The 24,250-nt window shown below is 41.2% G+C and overlaps 3 protein-coding genes across 3 annotated transcripts in view; 1 reads left to right on the top strand and 2 right to left on the bottom strand.

The window, feature by feature from the left end:
• Positions 1 to 224: 224 nt before the first annotated feature.
• Positions 225 to 10,022, top strand: LOC140237943 (glucose-6-phosphatase 3-like). The gene is made up of 4 exons (XM_072317872.1): positions 225 to 445; positions 7,316 to 7,425; positions 8,247 to 8,474; positions 9,532 to 10,022. Exons 1-4 carry the CDS (start codon positions 225 to 227, stop codon positions 10,020 to 10,022), a joined length of 1,050 nt encoding a protein of 349 aa, XP_072173973.1.
• On the bottom strand, positions 5,019 to 5,960 carry LOC140237944 (uncharacterized). The gene has a single exon (XM_072317873.1). It carries the CDS (start codon positions 5,958 to 5,960, stop codon positions 5,019 to 5,021), a length of 942 nt encoding a protein of 313 aa, XP_072173974.1.
• Positions 10,023 to 22,929: 12,907 nt separating the features above from the next.
• The window catches only part of LOC140238141 (protein LMBR1L-like), a 33,502-nt gene continuing 32,181 nt past the window's right edge, over positions 22,930 to 24,250 (bottom strand). Inside the window, exon 11 of the mRNA XM_072318077.1 lies at positions 22,930 to 24,066. Within this exon, the coding sequence (XP_072174178.1) occupies positions 23,795 to 24,066 (272 nt within the window). The 3' untranslated portion in view covers positions 22,930 to 23,794. The remainder of the gene's footprint in view (positions 24,067 to 24,250) is intronic.

Below are 24,250 nucleotides of genomic sequence, written 5' to 3'. Positions count from 1 at the left end.
CGCATTCCGACGAAGTACGAAGTCACTGCACAGCATGCGCAGCGGTGTGTGTTCCGCGTGTGTACACGGTACACTTTAGTGCACAGGTTAGTACTGTACAAACGTACGCCGTTTCTTACGTGTGGGTCACGGCAAAGATCCTGCGATCTTTGGTCACGGTATAGGCCTACCATATATCTTCCTAGCTAATTGCATCTATAGATAGTATCATCTGTTAGTAAGAAATGGAAGAGCTTCAGAAATCGGAGATTCACTTTCTTCAGAGGCTTCAAGAAAGCTTCTCAAATTACGAAGGAGTGATGTTGACCATATCACATTTAGGCGACCCCCGCAATGCGTTTCTGCTGTACTTCCCGATAGCTTTCTGTTTCATCAACGCCAAAGCTGGGCTGCAGGTGTTGTGGGTTGCCGTCGTGTCAGAATGGCTGAATGCAGTCTTGAAATGGTAAGACCTCAGAGATTTCATTTCTTCGTTTGGGTGGCTAACTCTAGTGATAGGCTCCAGAGTTCTTACGTGTGTGTTTTGCGGTAACCCTGGACCTTAACGTACAGTATTATCCCGTAATTTAATGTGCCTTGTAATTGTGTACTTGTATTTTTTTTTTTTTTTTTTGGTGTACTTGTAGATAGTTGTACTGCAACCCCAAATTATTGAAATTGATAGATACAGTTTGTAGGTATTGTGGTGCGGGCCTATGATGTAATACCTAACAATTCACCGAATGGCGAACAGGACGACAGGACTGGGGGTACCACCAACAGGAAGGGTAGACGAGTGTATGACACTTAGAGTAGTGTAGAAAGCACCAGGGCACCAGTAGAGGTGAACAGTGTCCTTGTAGGATGTATTGCACTTCCCGAAATGATAAGAACGAATATGGACTAACTCCGAATGCACTTAGGGTGTCCGAAGACGACAGTGTCCCATAGAAGTATGTACAAAATATCCAGCAGCAGCGTGGAGTATCCTCCGGGTGCCGCGGCTAGCACAAGCGAGGGTAGAGTCCAGTCCACCGCTGGGGCGCTGGATAGATGAAACTGCGAGGTCCCTGGTAGAGCCTGCACACCACGAACAGTACGCTAGCAGGACCGATGCAGTGCAATGTAGAGCGCAGGTAGATCGCGTTGAATGAAGCGATGTAACGAAGCGCTGGTCGCGTTGAATGTCAAAGCGATGTAAAAATCCCCAGGTTGGAGTGTAGAGTATGAAGAAAGGGCGAATCGCGGTATAAAAAGTAGCGAAAGTCGCGAAGTATAAAATCCGGGAAAGTGTGATATTCCGAATTGAGAATAATCCGTAAGTAAAGGTGATATGCGGACGTGACTTCGACGATTAGGACGTGCTCTCGGGATGAAAGCTAATTATGAAGTGAGGAAGCGTGGAAAATGAAACAGCGAAGTCGGAGAAAACATGTCACGGACAGGAGCTTTGAGAGTGTTAATTGGCTGATGAAGATGTGCAGCTCGTCACTAATTGGTAGCTTGTTTCCGTGACAGCAAAACAAGGGGTGTGTTTATGAAAATCCGACTACTGTTGGAATGTGAAATACGCGTACCTCGGCACGATGACAAAAGCGAAGAATGTAGTGCGCACCTGTCATGTGTCGGCGCACAAAGAAAGCTCGCGTGGATGTTGACAAAATACTGTGGCCGCCAGACAGCGTAATTTACAACAGCCAGAGTGCCAGACAATATGATACATAGATATAGAAAACCGCTACATTTAGCCCCCTTCCAGATCGCTAGTAGAAAAGCCAATGAAGTGAAGACTAAAAACAAGCGATCGATATGAATGAAAGGTAAACAAAGTAGAGGTTGAAAATTTCAGGTATCAAAATACATGTATTGAACGTAACGTGCTGGCCAGCGTACTTGCCTACCGGTGCGGGTCGTCCGTGTCGGCTGCTGCGGCTGTGCTGGCTGTGTTGGCGTAGGCTGCTGCTGCCGCTGCTGCTGCTGCCGTGGTGTAGTGAGCGGGGCGCTCGGTGTGGTCGCCGGAGTTCTGGTGGGGACAGGTGTAGGCTGCCGGACCGGTGCGGCTTCTAAGAAGGCGGCCTTTAGGCGGTCGATTGTGACAGTCTCCCTCTTTCCGTTGACCTCCAGTGTGAAGTGCTTGGGAGATCGACGCAGCACTTTGTATGGGCCAGTGTATGGTGTCTGTAGAGGTCGATGTACACCGTCCCGTCTGACAAAAACATGCGTGGAGTTGTGGAGATGTGTAGGGATGTGAGATGTGGTGTTCTGTTTGCGTGAGTGGGCTGGATGTAAAGTAGACATGTACTCACGTAAACGATGTACATAGTTGGCAGGATCAACTAGGGTGGTAGTGGTGGCTGGGGTGACCATCTGACCAGGTAGGACTAGAGTCGTGCCATATAGCATCTCAGCTGGTGTACATCCAATATCCTCCTTTATGGTAGACCGAATACCAAGCAGAACGATGGGGAGAAGTTCATACCACTTGTCGCTGAGGTCGTGGGCTTTCAGCGATGATTTGAGCTGTCGATGAAAACGCTCGACAAGGCCGTTAGCAGCTGGGTGGTATGCTGTGGTGTGAATGTGAGTCGTGCCCAGTGTGTTAGTGAGCTCGTTGAAGAGTGATGACTCAAACTGGCGACCTCGGTCTGTGGTTACAGTAGATGGAACACCGTGCCTGGCTATCCAGTGGTGTATGAAGGCTTTGGCGACGGTCTCTGCTGTGATGTCACGGATTGGTATAGCATCAGCCCATCTACTGTACCGGTCTACACATGTCAGGAGGTATTGATATCCACTCGATGGAGGGAGGGGTCCGACGATGTCGATGTGGACATGTTGAAATCGAGCATCTGGGGTGGTGTAAGTGCCCAGTGGAGCCTTGACGTGGCGATGTACTTTGGCTTTCTGACAAGCCACACATGACCTGGCCCACTGGCGTACATCTCGATGCATGTTAGGCCATACGAAGCGTGATGAAACGAGCTTCTGAGTAGCACGAATTCCAGGGTGGGAGATGTCGTGCAGTGTATGAAAAACAGTCCTTCTGTGTGACATGGGAACATAAGGACGTTGAACTCCAGTAGAAACGTCGCACCAAATCTCACCAGCACCATCAGGCAGGGGGAGATGCCTGAATGAAAGGGATGGTAACTGCTGAGTTGTCGTCCACTCGTCGTCGTCTTCCTGATCGTCGGCGAGCTGCCGTAGATTGACGACGGAGGATGTATGGAGTGCATCGATGTGTATCCGTGAAAGTGCGTCGGCTACAGTGTTGCTGTGACCACTAACATGGCGTATGTCAGTAGTGAACTGTGAGATGTAGTCCAAGTGACGTACTTCACGGGGGGAATGACGATCTGGCTTGGCCTGGAAAGCGTAGGTAAGAGGCTTGTGGTCTGTGAAAAGGATGAAAGGACGTCCTTCTAGCAGATAACGGAAATGCCGCACCGCTAAGTAGGCTGCTAGTAGCTCACGACCAAAAGCGCTGTAACGTGTCTCAGCTGGCTTGAGTTTCTGAGAAAAAAAGGCAATGGGATACCACTCACCGTGAGAAAACTGCTGCAAAACGCCACCTACAGCCGTGTCTGAAGCGTCTACCATAAGACTGGTAGGTAGACCAGATGAAGGATGTGTTAACATGGTAGCGCTGGCAAGAGCTGCTTTCACACGAGTGAATGAAGTCTCACACTCCGGTGTCCATGGGATGGGCTTGCTGCTGCGTTTGGGGTGATCACGCAATGCATTCGTGAGGGGTGTGAGCATTGCGGCAGCACTGGGAATGAATCGTCGATAAAAATTGACGAGCCCAAGGAAGCGACGAAGCTGCTTGATGGACGAAGGACGAGGAAAATCGTGGATGACTTTCACCTTCTCGGGTAGTGGACTGATGCCGTGCTGGTCGACGTGGTGACCGAGGAAATCCAGCTCGTTCGCACCGAATACGCACTTGGCTGGGTTGATGACCACACCGTAGTCGGTTAGCCGTGCGAACAGAGCATGGAGGTGACGCTCGTGTTCCTCAGGGGACTCACTGGCGATGAGGAGGTCGTCGATGTAAGCAAAGACGAAAGGCAGGCCTCGGGTAACCTCATCGATGAAACGTTGGAAGGACTGGGCCGCATTCCGTAGACCGAACGGCATACGAGTGAACTCAAGCATCCCAAATGGTGTGGTGATGGCAGTCTTTGGGACGTCGTCTGGGTGAACTGGGATTTGGTGGTATGCACGAACCAAGTCTATCTTAGTGAAGATGGACTTGCCTTGGAGTTGGGCAGTAAAGTCGTGCAGATGAGGAATTGGGTACTGGTCGGGTATGGTCCTAGCGTTGAGGGCGCGATAATCCCCACACGGTCGCCAGTCTCCCGGGGTCTTCTTGGGCACCATGTGTAGTGGAGATGACCAGTTACTACTGGAGGGACGGATGATACCCAGCTCTAACATGTGTTCAAACTCTGCCTTGGCGATGGTGAGGCGGTCTGCTGCCAAGCGACGTGGTCGGGCTGCCACGGGTGGTCCACGGGTAACTATGTGATGAGTTACCGAATGTTTCACGGCCTTCTGATCATAGGTAGGGCGAGTGATAGGATACTGTTGGACGATAGTATCGTACCTATGATCGTCCGGCCGAGAGAACATCGGACTCACGATGGAGGGAGAGTTGTGGGCGCAGACACCGTTGACAAAAAGGTGTGTAGTGGAGTCAATGAGCTTGTGGTGTTTGACATCCACTAACAAACCAAAATGTCGCAAGAAATCTGCCCCGATGATGGGTGTAGGCACATCAGCTATGATGAAAATCCACCGAAAGGTGCGACGGAGACCAAAATCGAGCGTGAGCGAGCGCTCTCCATAAGTGGTGATAGAAGACTTGTTCACCGCCTGTAGGTGAAATGTAGACGAAGAATTCATCTTATCAGCTACTGAAGGAGGAAGAACGCTGACTTCGGCTCCAGTGTCGACTAAAAAACGTGTGCCTTGCTGGCTGTCTGTGATGTAAAATAGGCGACTTGTGGTATCACTGCCAGAGGGACTCGTCGCCGCTAATCTCTGGCTGAGCCGTTTCCCTGCTGTTGTGGTGGATGCGATTTTTGTTTTCGCCGTGAACAGGGTGAACGGCACTGCTGGGCGTCATCGCCGAACTTCCAGTGGTAGTAACACTCACTACCGGCGTGGCGCTGTTTGGAGTCAGCTCGCTTCCGTGAAGAACCACGCGACCCGCTTCCACGGCCGCGGTTGCCGCCTCGGGACCGCTGGTGCCCACGCTCGTCGAGACGAGAGGCTATCGCGTACACCTGCGTCGTCAGCATGGCGACCTGTGCTGTGAGGTGCGCTACGGGATCTGCCGCCGGAGGACTGGGAGACGTCGGTGGGAGAGTAGCCGACGGGATGGGGAGAGACTGGGGGATGGACGGCGGCGCTGCCACTGTGGCGACCGATAGTGGAGTGGCGACCTCGATGATCTTGTCCGCTAGTTCAGCAACCTGCTCGATAGTGACTTCCGTGGACGTGGAGGCCAAAATCTGCTGGACGTTGCGTGGCAGGCGTTGAAGGAACAGCTGCTTAAGGATGCTATCTTCTAAGGTCGCGTCGCCGAGCAGCTGTTTCATGCGGCGTAGGAGTTGCGAAGGTTTGCGGTCGCCCAACTCCTCTGCCGTGAGCAGCTGATGGAGCCGCCGCTGCTCCGATACGGTGGTCCTCTTTATGAGCTCGGCCTTCACCTTGTCATAAGCGTCGGTGGTGGGAGGGGAGATGATAAATTCCCTCACTTCCTGCGCAATCTCCGGTTGCAGGGAGGAGATTACATAAGCGAAGCGCGTCTGCTGAGTAGTAATGCTCCTGGTAGTAAACTGCGCCTCTACCTGCGCAAACCAGAGGGCGGGGTCGTTGGGCCAGAAGGGGGGGAGCTTGAGGCTAACCGCCGTGACCGCTGGCGTGGGAGTCGTGGCAGCCGGGGTGGCGTTACCCTCGTCGGCGTCGGCCATTGTAGGAGTGAAGGAAGGAGGATGAGAAACGTGAAGTTGGCCCTAAACTATCACGTCGGGGTCACCAATGTAGGTATTGTGGTGCGGGCCTATGATGTAATACCTAACAACTCACCGAATGGCGAACAGGACGACAGGACTGGGGGTACCACCAACAGGAAGGGTAGACGACCGTATGACACTTAGAGTAGTGTAGAAAGCACCAGGGCACCAGTAGAGGTGAACAGTGTCCTTGTAGGATGTATTGCACTTCCCGAAATGATAAGAACGAATATGGACTAACTCCGAATGCACTTAGGGTGTCCGAAGACGACAGTGTCCCATAGAAGTATGTACAAAATATCCAGCAGCAGCGTGGAGTATCCTCCGGGTGCCGCGGCTAGCACAAGCGTGGAGTATCCTCCGGGGCCGCGGCTAGCACAAGCGAGGGTAGAGTCCACCGCTGGGGCGCTGGATAGATGAAACTGCGAGGTCCCTGGTAGAGCCTGCACACCACGAACAGTACGCTAGCAGGACCGATGCAGTGCAATGTAGAGCGCAGGTAGATTGCGTTGAATGAAGCGATGTAACGAAGCGCTGGTCGCGTTGAATGTCAAAGCGATGTAAAAATCCCCAGGTTGGAGTGTAGAGTATGAAGAAAGGGCGAATCGCGGTATAAAAAGTAGCGAAAGTCGCGAAGTATAAAATCCGGGAAAGTGTGATATTCCGAATTGAGAATAATCCGTAAGTAAAGGTGATATGCGGACGTGACTTCGACGATTAGGACGTGCTCTCGGGATGAAAGCTAATCGTGAAGTGAGGAAGCGTGGAAAATGAAACAGCGAAGTCGGAGAAAACATGTCACGGACAGGAGCTTTGAGAGTGTTAATTGGCTGATGAAGATGTGCAGCTCGTCACTAATTGGTAGCTTGTTTCCGTGACAGCAAAACAAGGGGTGTGTTTATGAAAATCCGACTACTGTTGGAATGTGAAATACGCGTACCTCGGCACGATGACAAAAGCGAAGAATGTAGTGCGCACCTGTCATGTGTCGGCGCACAAAGAAAGCTCGCGTGGATGTTGACAAAATACTGTGGCCGCCAGACAGCGTAATTTACAACAGCCAGAGTGCCAGACAATATGATACATAGATATAGAAAACCGCTACAAGTTGTATGGTCATCTCATACTCATAGAATTAAAAGATAAATTGCATCAGTGTCAGGACAAAATGATGATAATGGTAGGGCCCAACCAGAAACCTACAATAGACTTTTAGTCATTCTCATTGTTTTCTCTTGATATGTAAAATGTGTGTTTGGATGGTTAATATTGCAAATTACACATCCTGTTTTTCTCTCAATTTTCTATGATAGGATCTTGATTGGACAGCGCCCCTACTGGTGGGTCATGGAAAGTCCAATCTTTTTTGGAGAAGAGCGTCCTTTCATAAAGCAGTTCAGGCTGACTTGTGAAACTGGACCAGGTGTGCATGTCATATAATCTTCTTTTCTTCTTCTTCTTCTTCTTCTTCTTCTTCTTCTTGTTCTTCTTCTTTAAGTTGCACATGTCATGAACAGCTTGTAAATAGGAGGAGCTACAGCTGTACCAGTATACTCTTTTGAAGTGTCATGGACATTTTTACCAACACTTTTACAGAGCACTGTAAATCATAGATACATAAATTGTTTATGCCCTTTGTCTGTGTTTTGATATCCCTTCTCTTGTTTCCCTTGATATCAGTTTTTGAATTATTTTACTGCCGACTTTATGTTCGCCGCTGCCTGGTACAACAACAAGCCTCTCAGAGAGCTATCCAGGATTTAGTCATAAACATGATATTTGTTGTTCAGGGACAATTGTTCTACAAGAATATTACAATTCTCTAGCACTTACATTTTTTTTTCTGTTCTTTTTGTTGAGTCAATGTTTGCTCGTACAGTGTTTGAATGCTGTTTTTACATTTACTTTAGGCTATATAACCACATTCCTATATCATATGAACTTATACATTTATGCCACATGTCCATGTGTAATTTTCCCTGCCCATAATTGTTTATATGTGAGATGGAATTCATGAAATCATACTTAAGTAGTTTTGAATTTAGAACTCAATATTTGATTATATTTTTCATGTCATTTTTAGATTAACTTCATTGAATTTTAATAGGGGTGCCAGTGGGGGAAATTTACCATGTCAGTTTTAGTAAATGGACATTAATGTACACAATGAAAAAGTGTTGTACAATTGATGAAATTTCTTCAAATTACTTTGAATTATTCTCTCTTTTTCTGTGCAATCATAAGGCTGTCCGTCAGGCCATGCGATGGTCACCTCTGCAGTCTGGTTTGTTCTGATATCATCTATCAATGAGGTCATTGTCTCCGAGGCCACACCTAAATATTCTCACCACATCGCAACAGTGAAGAGGTTGATGTGGTTTCTCTTTGCTCTCATGGCAACAGTCGTCTCAATATCTCGAGTCTTCATAGCAACGCACTTTCCACATCAGGTCATTCTTGGTGTAGTTAATGGTAGGTACAATTGATTTACCTATTTGATATTATTTCTCAATATACAGGTACTTGGGCTGCTTGTTTGGATGCGATACATGCCAGTAATTGTGCTTTCCCAAAGGTAAAAGGAAACTCTGATACAAAAATACCAAGTTAGAAATGAATTATATCCCAAGTTGTCATTTGCCTTATTCATTGCAGCAGCTCTGTTTTTAAAGCTCCCTTCTGCCCATTTCAAGCAAACTCACTTCATTAAATGCATTTGGTCAATATGAATCACAATTTACACTTTGTTTTACCCTATTCTATACTTGTTTTTCTTAAGAATGTAATGCTGTACTTTGTCACATTTGGCTGAAGGAATGTTATTTGTATTAAAGAATTCAATGACTCTTGAGGGATGAGGATAATGCATTTATAGGAAAAATTGACACGTTCAGATTGCATTGTTGGTTGATCCAGTATGAAATAAGTCAACACGAAGAAGTTACCAATACAATATGATTTTGATAGTAGAATAGCAACCCAAGGGAACTGGTTGAATTTGTCCTGAATATGTAATCATTTGGAGTTTATGAATGTGGCTCTAGTACAGATTTTGCTCATAGATTCTCTTCTTTGGGCCTTTGGATTTACTGTGTGATGAAGCATCTTTCCTCTTAATCTGTGATAAATGAGTACCCCGGTAATAATTGATCCAGTACAGTGTAAAGATGTAATTACATATCAGATCCCTGTCGTTGTGAGCTTACTGTAAAAGGGGGAAAAAATTACTCCTTTGACGAGGTTGATACGCATTGTATTTGTCTACTTTGAAGAAATGTTCATTAATGTTCTTCCAAACAGACAGAGGGACTAGATACTATTTAGAGATGCATTTGAGAATACAGTTACCGGTATTCAATGATGAAACTTATGCTTAATCTTTCTCTTTATTTTCTTAAATTGACAGCAGAGTACACCCCCACTACAGTTGTACGTGAAGAATATCACTGACTCATAATCTCTAACTAGCATGTTGAAATGCCCATCCTATTTGCCACAATCATAATTCTCTGATTGTTTTTCTCACCAGGGGTTCTGCTTGGGATTACAGTTCGAAAATATCCTGTTGAAAACTACGGCTTCGGCAGATATTTCCTCGGAGGGCTGTTTGCTATCATATCCGTGATCTCAGAATATTATGTCCTGAGCTATGCCGGACTCAATCCTGACTGGTCGATGAAACTGGCATTGAAACGATGTGTGTTTCGTGAGTGGGTGCACATGGACACATCACCTTTCTATGCCATCTCAAGGGATGTTGGTGCCTTCTTCTTTGCGGGGATGATGTGCAGCTGTTTGACACTCAACTATGACTCAGTCCGGGGGCATTACCCCAGGAGACTCTCTGCTACGCTGCTGACGGTAGCAGCAGCACAAGTGATCGAGAGCATCCACTTGCCAAGGTCGTACGTTATTCTGTTCTACATGCTAGGGGCTCTTAAGTATGGGATGGTTGCCATGACTACCATAGGACTGAATCAAGCTGTGACATACTTTGGTGGAAGTAGCCCCAGCTCATGACGCAGTGTCTCAGTTGCTGGAGCTAGCTTTCTTTGTCTTTGTTTCACACTAGGCAGGTTTGTGAGGACCTTTAGGATGGTTTTGGCACATTGATTGCTGAAATCATTTGTCATGAAGACATTATACAGTGGAAACTTGATATACAGAGATCTGATATAACAAAATACCTGATACAACAAGCTAATTCCTCCGGCCCCAATGAATTTATTTCCTTTGTTGTATATTGTTTGTTGACTGCTGAAACAACAAAATATCTGGTATAATCAAAAGAACAGATTGTTGTGGTTCCAAGGCATTATACTGAGTTTCCACTGTAGCATTGTATTGATAATTTGACACACACACACACACACAAATAATAATAATAATAATTGAACACTTTGTATGTCCTAGCCATGAGAGAGAAATATGCCTGTTCAGGAAATCCAGTGTGTAACAAGCTCCTTAGGAACCTATGTTTATCCAATGTGTGTCTGTTTTCTTCCTTTAAACCATGGTAGCAAAATGTGTCAAAAGAAGAATAATTATGGACCTAAAATCGTCTTTTTACCTTACACGCAACATCTGTATCCAAATAAACAGATAAAAAAATATCTGTAATGGCATTAATGAAAGTAATGCTCAAGTGTTTTTTGCTCTCCTTTGTCCAATACAAATTAACACCCTTTCAAAATCATTGATTGTCCAAATACTTGTTTTTGTTGCACTCTGCCACTAAGCAGGATTTCTCCCGTACGTGAATCATCATGATATACCAATATAATGAGACACATAGGCAATGGAGGGAAGCACCATGTCCAGTCTGATCATAGAATAATGCCACAGTGAGGCTGGGATCGTTGTAAGTACAGTTGGCCATATTCTCACACATGCAGAGGAATTGAGTGCAGAAAGATGAATGCCTGTGTAATGCAAGTGCTTCTTGTTACGTAGGCAGACATGACTACCAAGACAAGCAAATGCAGAGAGTAAAGTTTGCCTGTTTATGATATATCAAGAAATGATCCATTGCGTCTGTGCTTAGGCAAATAGAAGTGTTGGTCAGTGTGCTTAGAACAAACAAACAAAAACAGAATTTCTATGGCTATTTAGATCTTTTTATGCCTCCGCCAACGAAGTGGCCGGAGGCATTATGTTTTCGGGTCGTCCGTCCGTCCGTACGTCCGTACTTCCGTACGTCCGTACTTCCGTACGTCCGTACTTCCGTACGTCCGTACGTCCGTACGTCCGTCCGTCCCGTTTTGTTTTTGTCGATATCTCAAGAACCGTGTGGTGGTTTTGCATCAAACTTGGTATGAGGGTATATCCTTGGGGGATGATACTTTGTGTGGATTTTAGGGTCACAGGGTCAAAGGTCAAAGGTCACAGGTTATTTTGTGAAAAAAAATTGAAATTTCATGTTTTTCTCCATATCTCGCAAATGGTTCAAGGTATCTTCATGGAACTTAGTATATATGCTTGTACCGATGGGCAGTGATTATCTAGGGAAGTTGGGGGTCATGGGTCAAAGGTCAGGGGTCAAAGGTCAAGGTCAACTCCTCAAAATATAACTACTTTCCTTATATTTATGCAGTGCCTGAAGGATTTTTTTAAAACTTGATGTATGCATGTATAACCCAATATATATTCTGTGGGAAGTTTCTTGCCAAAAGGTCAAAGGTCAAAAGGTCAAAGGTCAAGTGAAAGTGCTAAATTGCACTTTTTCCTCCATATCTCAAAAATAACTCAAGGTATTGTCATGAAACTTACATATTTATGCATGTTCTACCTAACAGTGATTCTCTTTGGAACTGTGGGGTCAAAGGTCAAAGGCCAGGTTTCGATAATACTATTTTACCATTTGATACTGAAATTATACTTTTTCTCAATACCTTGAAAATTACTCAATGCATAAACTTGTAAAAGGGTCAAAAGTCAAGTGAAAATCATCAGTTCCCCCAAATACCTGCACTCTTGATGTTTTAATCATTCATCCAATTGAACCTAGTTCTAGGAAAGTGAACATTCAGCACATTTGTGGCAAACCTGTCATTTTAATATTTTGCCAATTGTGTGAAACTGTCATCACACATTGTCAAGACATTGTACTATAGACCTATTAGGAGAACCATGTATTATGGCGGAGGCATACACCAGTCGCCGTAGCGACATTTCTAGTTTTGTTTGTTGAGAGTTCTTTTTGAAATTCAAGGATTTAGGATGAAGCTGTTAAACCCTGTTTCTGTGATTGTATTTGTGGTTTTGTTTTATTTATAGTGGGTGTTACACTTGACCTAATTCCCTGGTCAATACATTGAATTGTTAAGTCAGTGAGGTTTGTTAAAAGAGGCTGCAATGACAATGAAATGGAGAGTAAACTTTTCCAACTTGCGTTTGGGACAGAAGTATAATTTACATCTCATTTCTATGTACATATGACTTGTCGAATGTGAGTCTGAAACAATAGAATACTCAGTAGTGAAATACCTTTAAGTGGAAAAGATTTAACAGTTTTAGATCAAATTAAAATGTAAAGGAACGGATAGAAAGTACATACATATGTACATGTACTTGTGAATCTTGTCACACATGTCAGATTGAGACTATTTAGGGTGCGGTTCACCTGCCAGCTAGCTCAGAGCAATTAAAATGCATGTGGTCAAGTAATATGAGCTAGGACTCGACAGTATGAAGTGATTTTGGCAATGCCCTGATGTGTTATTACTTGTCTTTTTCAAGATTTGATGATGCATTTTTGAAAGAAGGACATTTTGACCATTTGCAGTTATGGCATTCCTCTCATTTGCTAGAAAATGATTAATGTCAAATTTGGTTTATTTTCTACATAATGACCAAAATATCATGGAATTAGAACTAGGAAAGATGATAATGTCATTGTGCAGCACATAGGGAATTGTGAGTGCACACACTACTCAGTGTCTTTTCTGTCTCGTTATTGTGCTTGTGAATGAGCACACTTGCCAACTGTCAGTGGTTGATTAAGCTGCCTTGGACGATGTGATACATTAGATCTTTTGGAAAAGTTATTTTCCAGAGTTTCTACTTTTTTTTTCCAGCTGGGAACTGAGCAAAAGAGCATGTGCAATTTATACATATCAAGAGTCCTTCGGTTTGCGATTGTTGTGGATATTATGGCTGCCAAATCCTCGAATGGCACAACTCTGTATACTTGCAAAAATTGATGATGTGAAATTAAACTTGTGGGACTAAGCGTCACAATAGAATGGATTGAGAGGTGCTATGTATGGGGATGGTGCTGCAGCAATTCTGTCACCGAAGTCCTCATTTTACTGCACTGTTCTTGGCATAGTACAGTAGCATCATGTGATGATGCAAATGTACTGTATTTCCTGTCATTTAATTTCGAGTGAGGAGAATGGATTGGTTGTAACTGAAGCACATCATTTTAATGTAAGGTACATCTTGTAGGAGTGTGATGGGGATAGATTCATCGCAAATGATATTTCAACAATTTTTTTTTTTTCATGGTGTTGGTTGCATTTTGGTTTTCAACCTTTTCCATGACCTGAATGTATTTTATTCAATATTGATTTTATTGATGATATTTATTTCTTCTTTGTCATGGTGACAAAAATGTTTGCACATAGTGTTTGCTTACAGGTAATAACTGGCAACCTACATGTATAATGCAAGTAATACAAGGCATTGATTTGAAATATACAATCAGATGACAGAATGTCAACCAATATGTTAGGGTTTGTAAAATGATACTTAGTTTTGTCACCTTTGAGTCAGAATGTAACATTGTCGTGCATAAGTCAGAACAAAATGATTCATTTCTTGATCTAGGTTTGTACTGCCATTTTTCCTTGTTATCTAACAAGGGAATTACATAATCATATCACTAGATACCTTGGTAGGTACATGTAGATCTTCAAAATGAGAAGCAGTCTTTGGAATTTATTCAATTGTAGGGTAATTTACTCTTCATGAGATTTTGTGTGATTGTTTTGAGCCATTTGAGGTATTCTACTCACATTGGACTTTATAATTTCTGAATCCTTCTCGCTCATCATGAAGCAAGGTGATAACATCTTTACAAGCCAGTGTACATGTATCACAATAATCGGGTGTGTGTACTCTTCATATTTTGAAAATAACAGTGCAGTGTTAAAGTGTTCCTAGTAGACTTGATTTCATATGCAAAATATTTTCTTCTCCGTGGACTTGTCTGATATTATCGCTCTTGTCAACAGTGGGAGAAGGGCAGAGTTAGCTTACATGGATCTGGATGTTACTGTGAAACACCAGTATAAAAATCATGCCATGATACATTCTTATACACTGCATTCTCTCCACAGATATTTGATGCCACAGCTTAAAGTGAATTCAAAATTACCACCAGTGTTAGTCCATTGACTGGTCTATTCCACTGAAGCTAGGACATTCGTTGACAAGACCAAGGAAACAAGACATAGGCCTACTGTACTGGTATTCTTCATAGTGTGAAAAGTTCACAACTTGTGTTTATACAATTATGCACAAATAAAGAAAAAGTCTCACAAATTCTATGCCTGCAAAGAAAAAGAGTGTCCTGAGAAAATGAGTGTCTTATGAAGGCAACATTTAGGAAGATGTTTTATGTTTGTATAAACTACGTTCTTTGTATTTGACAGCTAGTCAGACCTCATTAAAATGGTTTAAAACTACAGTATGTCTTCGATGTCTGTGTACGTGTAAAAATCAAGAGTGCCTCGGTGTGTTCTGAATTACTTGTGATGTTTTATAATCGTAACACATTTGTGAACTTACCATAGAAAAACCCTGTTATAACAATGTCAACGTGGCTGGCAATTTTACCTTGTCATAAGCAGTACCTCGTACCTTGTTATATAATGCGAGCTTGTTAAAACAGATCTCTCTGTATGTCAGGGAAAAAAACAAAAACAAAGATTACTGGAAATATCTGGGAAAGACATACCAGTACACAGAATATGTGGAAAAACAAAGAAAACCTAGATTATCAACTAGTAAAATGTAATGACATACAAACAATGATATAACAAACTCTCATTATAACCGTCATTTTTATCTAATCCCGAATTTCAAATTTACATTGTTTTCATCGTTTTTGCCTCACTGACATTACGACAGCTAAAGATATAGTAATGAACAAATAATTCTTTATCCCATAGAGCTTTTTGCAATGAGTCCACTGTACATATACACTTATATACAGAACTGTAAAATGAGATATTTTGCAGCATTAAACTTTCGCAAATTGGAGCTGACTGCCTTTTTCGCGGCATTAAATTTTCGCAAATTGCCAACGTCATTCAATGCAATTAGTGCAGATGAGAAGTTTCACATACAATTTAATTTTGTGAATTTGGCTCGGGGAAATTTGCGAAATTTAAATGCACGTGAACATCCCTTGTTTTACAGTATACACAGTCTGTGTGGTTTGAAAGGAATATCACAGTTATTCTCTTTTTACATGGACATGCATGCACTCACACACACACCACACACACACACACACACAACAGGTGTCTTTACACAAAACTCTTACATACACATCTGTTGACAGTCATTACCCCATAGAAACCTTCATACTGAAGCTTAAAGGCATAATTTACCATTTGAAGACAAAACAAAAACCCAGCATTAGTGAGTTCTGAAATGTGAGTTGGGGATAGAAGCAGCCACTGTCAAAACAGGGAGGTGGGTCCCACCTCCCTGGTCAAAACTTGAATCAGTAAAATTGATGTTAAGTATTGTTAAATACACAAAATGTGAACAACAGTTGCAATAACAAATGTTTCCAGTCTAAACCGTCTACAGTCATGGTTTATTGATAAAAATACTGGTATCTCCTTATACGATGTATTTTAAGCTTTATTGCAAATATGTTGTGTGGTAGGATGTTTTGTGGTACGCCGGACAGACCTACACATATGCATGAAATGTGATATCTTGAACATTTTTTAAATCACTGCTCCCAAAGGTATACAGGACCATTAATTGAGGCTTGATCACCCAATCAATTACTAGTAATGTATGAAATGTGAATTCAAATGGATTGGTAAGACCCAAGAACATAATTGCATTTCAGTGATGAGCAAATAGTTGCTAGCTGTGTTGTTAGATGAAGTATGAAAACATGTATATTACAAAAATACAAATACATAATGAAAATTAATTGTTTGAAGTTGAAATTTTGTAAATATCAGAGACTTCACCTCGATGGATACAAGTTATGGCAAACAGTGTGTGATGAATACATGGTATTCCACCAGCCTCATTGGCCCGAATTCACGAAGGTGGTACAAATGAAACCATGGTTTAAACCATGGACAAAAACCATGGAGCGCCAAGTGTTGCACGGAAAATTTCGTTACGAAATTGGTCATTTCGTCGATGAAATGATTATTTTGTAACGAAATGATAACATTTTGCAACTAAATGAACATTTCGTCCACGAAATGATAATTTCGTTAACGAAACGGTCATTTTGTCAACGAAATGACCAATTTTGTAACAAAATATTCTGTGCGACACTTGGCGCTCCATGGTTTTTGTCCATGGTTTAAACCATGGTTTCATTTGTACCACCTTCGTGAATTCGGGCCATTTTGTGCATGTCATCACTCCAAAGAATATTCTGATGACTACTAGAAGCTTGCCTGCAACTTGCCCTGTATATCCACAACTTATGCATGCAAACTCTATCTAGGAAGTGATGGACTGGACTTCGTAGCTGCACAGGGGAGACAAGAAGTTCACACAGGCCTATGTATTGACATGAATATTGATACATCAGTAAACTACTATTGTAGGACCTACAGGTGTTGATCTTTCTTCTTGGTGAAATTTACATTGTGCTATTCCATGCAGCTGATCCTGGTAAATACAAAGCAATGCTTGGAATCCAGTTTACAAGCAGCAGGTGTTAGCGGAATCCAGAACAAACCTGTTCCTAGATGAATGCAGGGAGGTGAGATTTCGTCTCACCTCCCTGATGAATGTCTACAATATGAACAATGTGTTAATTAGCTGGGCTTCAGTGGCCTAATTTGTGTAATCACAACACTGCTTTTTACTGGAGTCATGCACAGCATATTATACAGGTTTGGTACAGGTAAGCTGTTGACCCTTTGACGCATCCACACAGAGCACAAGACAAGAAGTCATGCATTTGTGTACAACTTTTTTTTTGTTTTGTTTTATTGCAAGATTTGCGTTCCAATTACATAGTGGATAGAGATACTATGCAAAACATTTATACATGTATTACTTAGTGATCTTCACACAGCTGTTAAATGTGTGGTACAGGCAGGTGACCAGTGCTTACCTGTACATGCCATCTACAGAATATAAGACACATAGCGGGTTTCATCATTACCAGTGATACACATTTGACCAACGTGAAGTGCATACATTGTAACATACTAAATGCAGAGTTCAATATCACTTGGTCCTCTGAAATGCTAAGTACCTTTGCTGCTGAAATGTGGCCTTTGATGCACAAAAGTATGCATTTGCAAACTATTCATTTGTCAAATCAAAGAGGGTACTCCACACTTGTACAGAATCTAGAAACCAACTCACCTTGCAACATTTTGTGGGTTTTTTTTACATTGTTTCGTTTTATATTTTCACAAGTCATATACATGTTAATGCAATATAAATTAGGTGGCGATCTTTCGTATCTTGTACATTGTAACATTTGTAACAAAGATTACATCTTTTAATACAAAAGCATCACATTTACTCATAAAATTTTAAAGTGAGTATAAATAATCAGAACATTGATATGCACAAAACAAAGCAAACAACACAAAGTATCAATACCAGGGGCGGATCCAGGAATTCTGTAAAGGGGGGGGGGGGGGGGGGCGTGACTAATATTTCTGGTGCCACTTCCGGGTTTCATTTCATCTTTTTTCTTTTTATTTCTCTTGTTTTTTACGAAAAATAAAGGGGGGGCGTGCGCCGGTTGCGCCCCCCTCTGGATCCGCCACTGAATACATGTATTTCAAAACACATTCTGAAGGTATTTGTCCCAGTTAAACCTCTTTAGGGAATTGAAGGGAAGGGCCATAGTAAAGGGCGAGGAAACAGAAATTCTACAGAATGTGAGCAAAGTAATATTTGCTTTTATATTCAAATATCATTGACATCACATGCCAGAAGAGATTGAAACAGTATGAGAAGCATTCTAAAGAGTCTAGGACACAGGTTTATCAAAAAGTAACCAAATGAGATGTCAAGTTGATGCATATCACTCACCGACAACTCTAGGAAGCTATATGATATTTAGTGTACATGGGGAATATTGGTCATCTGCGGGCGAACAAAAAGTGCCACAAACACTATGAACTTTGGCTGAGATGTCAGATAACCCCCCCCCCCCCACACACACACACACACCGATCCACCCACCCCAACACATTGTGATCTTTATTTCCATCAACACATACAGGCCATGCAGAGAGAGGGGCACACGCTCGAAAGCTTTCCTAACGTACTGACTGTGTGACACCGGAAATCTGGTATGTATCAACACCACAAAAATATTACACACTTATGATGCTAACTCTACAGTACTTACTGGTATAGCACATACACAGGGTACTGATTAAAGTTTCTGATCTTCAAAGAAAAATGAGAGGTATTTTCCCCCCTGTAGCCCTTTGTACCCCCCCCCCCAAAAAAAAAAAAAAATAATAACATTAGCTACAAATTGTATGTGATACACAGAAAAAGCATTGTCTTGAACACCAACTCCAGCTTTTGACTCTCAGTATCACAAATTTTGTGAATTGTCATGAGGAAAATTCTTGTTTCTGTAACCATTATGATCAAAAATCAACTGTTTAGAAAAAAAAAATGAATGCCTTTAAAGAGTTGCGTAAACATTTTGATTGAAAAAAAAAAATGTACAAATGGTGGCAGTTCTGAGTTGTCATATCCATATTCTAACACAGGTATCCAGTTAATCGCAATGGTACTTATAAACTGTCTGAGACAATCAAATTTATCATTTTGAACACAGTTTTATCACCCTATTTATGAGGAGTGTATCATATAGACTACAGCACTCAAAGCAAATGCTCAACATATACTAGTAACAATGATGACACACATTACTAACAGAAATTGGCAGTCAATAAAGCCTAATTATTTGATAACCATCAATTCACAAGAGTGGTTTATCCAAACCCAAAATGGAAAATTAAATCATGACAATATAAAATAGTGCGCAGCATGTATAAAGCATATCAAAATTATGCAAGCATCTGGTCCTTTTGTTAGGGAAGGATGCAAAACAACAACAACATTGATAATGATAATAAAAAATAATAAAACATTGCCAAACAAGATAACAAAAGCACACAAAAAACAAAAAGGCGACAAAATAGGAAGAAAAGATTGAAATGTTCATTGTTTGAGCATTCTTTAATTTGTTAGTAATGTCAATACAGTCAACTTTGCTCAAATCAACCTTGCATAAGTTGAATAATCGCCCAAGTGGAAGATCTTTTCAAGTCCTCTTCTCTTTATATTCTACTGATTTTAACCCTTCATAAGTCAAATTTTCTCTAAGTCGAAGTTATTTCTTCAGTCCAAATAGATTCAACTTATGTAAGGTTGACTGTACTTAAAAGAGAATCCAGGAAACTGTTACTTTTAACATAGGCAGCAAAAGGGTTTTTTATGTTGTTTTTTGTCAAATAAAGATTTGTTTCTTGACATGGTTTTAATGTATACAAGAAATTACGGTGGGTGTGGCAAGGCCACATTATGAAAATAGATATACTTTAGAACCAGAAATGTTTGCGTGCATTTTAGTTTCATGAATTTCACAAAAGCAGAGGCAAGATTTGCGAAAATCAAAATGGCAATGCACGCAAAAGTTCTTGCCTATACCATGGAGCTACTTGGTAGCTCCATGCCTATACTATGATGCACTGAATGCCAGTGGCAATTTGCAAAAATTCCATGTCATGAAGATATGTTGCTTTACAGAATTTTTTATCGAGTATCCAATATGTGATGGGCACGTTGTATATCCCAGTACAAGATAAAAAGGACAGCCAAACCAACTTTCAGAATACAGCTGTACCAATTAAAAGTTGTTCTAGCAGTCTCTTATCTTAGACAACAAAGAGAAAAGAAAAGAGAAAAGAGCTTTCAGAATATCACCCAAGGTAATCCACAATCCACAGTGAATGTTTTTTCACTAAGCCAGCAAAGTTACATTTTCATTATACTCATTTGATACGGCTGAAAATATGTACATTGTTGCAATATAATATAAGCAATTCAATAATACTGATCGGGATATCGACTGTAGTGACACCTCTGTGGGCAGTGTATCTAAACACAAATCTGGGGGGATGAAACATTCATTTTGTCAGAATTTGGCAATTATGCATACCTCTTGAATGAGCAAGGGTATGAGAGTGCATGAACTGTATTCATTTCCTCTTCTGAAGAAGGTGGTGGATTGAAAAAAAAAAAGATAACAAGCAAAATTTTGCCCCATTTGTTTCACCTCAGAGCTACCACTGGAATCACAAAGAATAGTTCTCCCACAAAACAGATAGAAAACAACAGTATGAACCTGACATTCTTACTATGTACTGCAGAATGAAATAAGAAAGAGAAAGAAGAAATCCAACAGAATCTCAATAAATACGTAATTAATTAATCAATCTATCTACCAGAAGCAAATTTGGTATCGACGCTATTGGTGAACTGAGGATAAAAGTCAAGGTGACCAGACTGTCATCAAGGAATGAATAACGATCAGTTTTAAAATGATGTAGAGTCTACTGAAAATACAGGTCAGAATATTCTCCTACTCAGACCTGAAATTAGAACAACATATCCCAGCACACATTCAAGTGTGCTCCAGACATTGCAAGGGAACACAAAATCGACTACGATCCAAAGATTTCCAGAAGTTTCCAAGATGATCGCCTTTCAGTTATCAACAACCTTGAATGTGCTCAGATCCCTCTGCATCAAAAATAACTTATCAAATATTATATATTATTGAAGGTATCGTAGTTGGTTACATTTTTGTCAGTGTTCAATGTTACTAACTCTTTTTTTCCCCCTTGCCTTTGTCACTTGCATGCCAATATAATGTAGCATAAAAATGATATCATGTACAAAATACACTCAATGAATTACACTGATTTCAATCACCTTTTGCCACAAAAACAATACACATTTTGCAGGAAGGAGTCTTCCTAGTTACAGAGATGTGATGCAAAGATATGGAATAGCTCTGGATCAGCGCATCGAGACTGAATGCCTGACAGAAATGAGTGCATTCACCCAAAGCAATACATCGACAGTGTCTCTGAATGCAACATCAATGACTTTTAAAACTACCAAAAATCATGTGGTTTCAGTATGACCTGCTTTTGTGTTCACTGCATCACAGTCAATCAAATGTCGGGAATAACTCAAATAAACAATTGATAGTCTAAACTGGCAAGCAAGAAGCAAAATCTACACATTAGAAGGTCTACTTTCTTTCTTTCTTTCTTGGTTTCTTTAAATATGCAAACATACACACACACACACAAAACAAAAACAAAAACACACATGCAAACTCAAAAAGTACTTCCATTCTTCCTCCCAATTTGGGCTCAGATTATGATATTTTCAACCATTGCATTGCTTGGCACATATATACACATTTAGACTTCTTCAACCCTCCGTGACTGATTTTGTCACACAAGACACTGGATGGTCATTGCTCCCAGTCTAAGCTGGGATCATTGTGAAAGGCGGCATGACTGTTCTTCTAAAATTCGCTAATTTTAGAATGTTAGCTTCAAAAGGTTTGCATCCTTTACCTGTGGACGATGAAACCCACATTCATATCATCATATCATACACTCATCCAATCGCAAACTTGTTATTCACCATACACTTTGGGACACAAAGAGGGCCTTAATGGTACAGAGCATATCTTTAACATTATGAAGTATTCCTAATCATTACCTCCAAATACTTTCTTTCTGCAAAAGAATTCTAAATTATAAAGAGAATCCTCAAACAACAGTAATAAAACACATGTGTGACTCCACTGTTTCGCTTGCTTAAATACAAGTACCATCCCGTGCGAAGCATATGGCTTAGACCTTCATAAAAATTGTGTGAACACTCTTTTGGATCTCATATACACAGTTCACATTTGAAGATTTCATTCCAGGCAGTCAGTATTGACTGTTCACTGGGGCAGAAAAGTGGCGGTATTGATCGTCAATTGGCTCATTTAATATTTGAAAGGTGTGTGCAGTCCCAGAGTCCAAGAGTGTACAGCTGTTGACGAATCTTCAAGCACAACATAGAAACTGCAGGCATTACAAAACTGCAAGTTCATTTGCACAAAAATATTTGCAATTTCAGAGTAAGCACAGGCATAAACACTTCTCAGTGGAGACAGAAACTCTGCACTGCTGTTAGAACAGGCTTCTGCAAACAGCAGATTACCAAAAAGATAAAACAAACAAATGCACAAACAAAACTGTGACTAAACACAGAGAAAACATCAAACACAAATCAAACTCTAGAACATGTGTGCAGTACCAGAGACAAAATCACAACAAGAGAATGTACCAGACTTGGACACATGTTTGTCATACGTGACATCTTCATCGGTCTTTCAAACAATGAGAATTCTGTTATATACATTGCCTAATGAGTCAAGTATCCCATGACACATTTCTGGGAACACATTGGCCCGAATTCTCAAACGTGGAATAACTTTATTACACCGCTTATTCCGCCAATTTATTACGCCTCTTATGCAAATCAGGCCCTCGTGACGTAAAATGACGCAATTTATTCCCCGGGATCTATTCTCAAAGGTGGAATAACTTATTCCCCGGAATAACTATTCCGCGGAATAGTTATTCCAGCTCTGAGAACTCGGGCCATTGAGTACAAAGAAATAAAAACTGCAAGAAACAGTAGTTTGCTATGACATTCTTTGAAAAGTATGCAATGCAACACTGAACAACTGTCTTAGCTAAAATTCTACGAGGTTGCTTTGTTATTGTTGTCGGTGGATTTGTTTTAGTTGATTTTTTTATCCTATTTTTCTTTTCCAATAAAAAAATTTGATGACACTTCTCTAAATGCTGTACTTTCATATGATACAGCTATGGCATGGCTGGAAAATGGAGTGTGCTGGTTTTGACTAGACCGCATAAACCTGTTTGAATGTATCTACAAACACAAATTCTGTTCACACTGAGAAAAACATGGAAAACATATTCCGCTGTCACTGTTCCTTCAATCAGAATCATTTCTTGCATCAGAAACATTGTTCTTGGCTCTCCTCATCATTGCCACTGGACGTTAAATACTTATTTACAAAGACTTAGAAAGAATTTATTACTTCAGAAATTTTTTTCATATTTCACATTTGAGTTGACAAGGAGATCAATCATATACATAGTACTTTTCCTTGGTAGCAAAAACACGCATTTCATATGATCAAGTAGTAAGCACATGTGATACACTCAATATCTTTTTTTGTGTTGTTGTTGATACACAAGATTTTTTTTTGTCCAAATTTTACTAACAAACTGAACAAACATATGGACAAATAAAAGGAGGATGTTGACAAAATACACACACATTCAGAGCAAATGCAAGTCTGTTTCACACACACATTCAGCCTTCATGCTTTGAGTGCAGTAGTTCCGTTCTTGATGCTTTATCATTTATATCAGCATTACTCTCCAGAGACTGACATGCAGAAAGAGAGCGTATCTGTATCAGTCATTTTGGCTGACTGTCGATGTCGCATTTGCTGTCCCAACAACATTGACTGCTTTCCACGCTGGTCGCAGTTTTGATGATTTGCGCATCTTGTACACGTAAACACGCACGTTGTTGACGATATAGTCCCGCACAGAGGCAGTAAATTTGTTGACGAGGCAATACGCTGTCGCGCTGCCAAACACTGCGTTGTACATTAACCCCATGTAGAAGTTAAGTAATGAATCCAGTCGGCCATATTCACCAAGAAGATCAAAGTTTGTGATGCCTGGAGTAAAAGAAGAACGAAAAGAAAAAAAAAAAAAAAGGAGGGGACACAGAGATGAGAAACTACTAGCATACACCTAAAGGTAACTACTGACATATCATTTAATACTCAATGCCATTACAGTATCCATAGTGATTATAGAGGCCCATTCCCATTGAAGTGTTGTTTTGTTTTGTTGGATTAT

This window comes from Diadema setosum, chromosome 14 (genome assembly GCF_964275005.1).
Source record: "Diadema setosum chromosome 14, eeDiaSeto1, whole genome shotgun sequence".
Lineage (NCBI taxonomy): Eukaryota > Metazoa > Echinodermata > Echinoidea > Diadematoida > Diadematidae > Diadema > Diadema setosum.
Note: the sequence above shows the minus strand (reverse complement) of the source record. Positions and strands in the feature narration are given on the sequence as shown.

Bases quoted from the DNA above. Each gene is read 5' to 3' on its own strand.
- LOC140237943 (XM_072317872.1), top strand. From the start codon at position 225: ATGGAAGAGCTTCAGAAATCGGAGATTCACTTTCTTCAGAGGCTTCAA. The intron at 7,426-8,246 runs GTGTGCATGTCA...TGCAATCATAAG, and splicing joins GACTTGTGAAACTGGACCAG to GCTGTCCGTCAGGCCATGCG. The intron at 8,475-9,531 runs GTAGGTACAATT...TTTTCTCACCAG, and splicing joins CATTCTTGGTGTAGTTAATG to GGGTTCTGCTTGGGATTACA.
- LOC140237944 (XM_072317873.1), bottom strand. From the start codon at position 5,960: ATGGCCGACGCCGACGAGGGTAACGCCACCCCGGCTGCCACGACTCCC.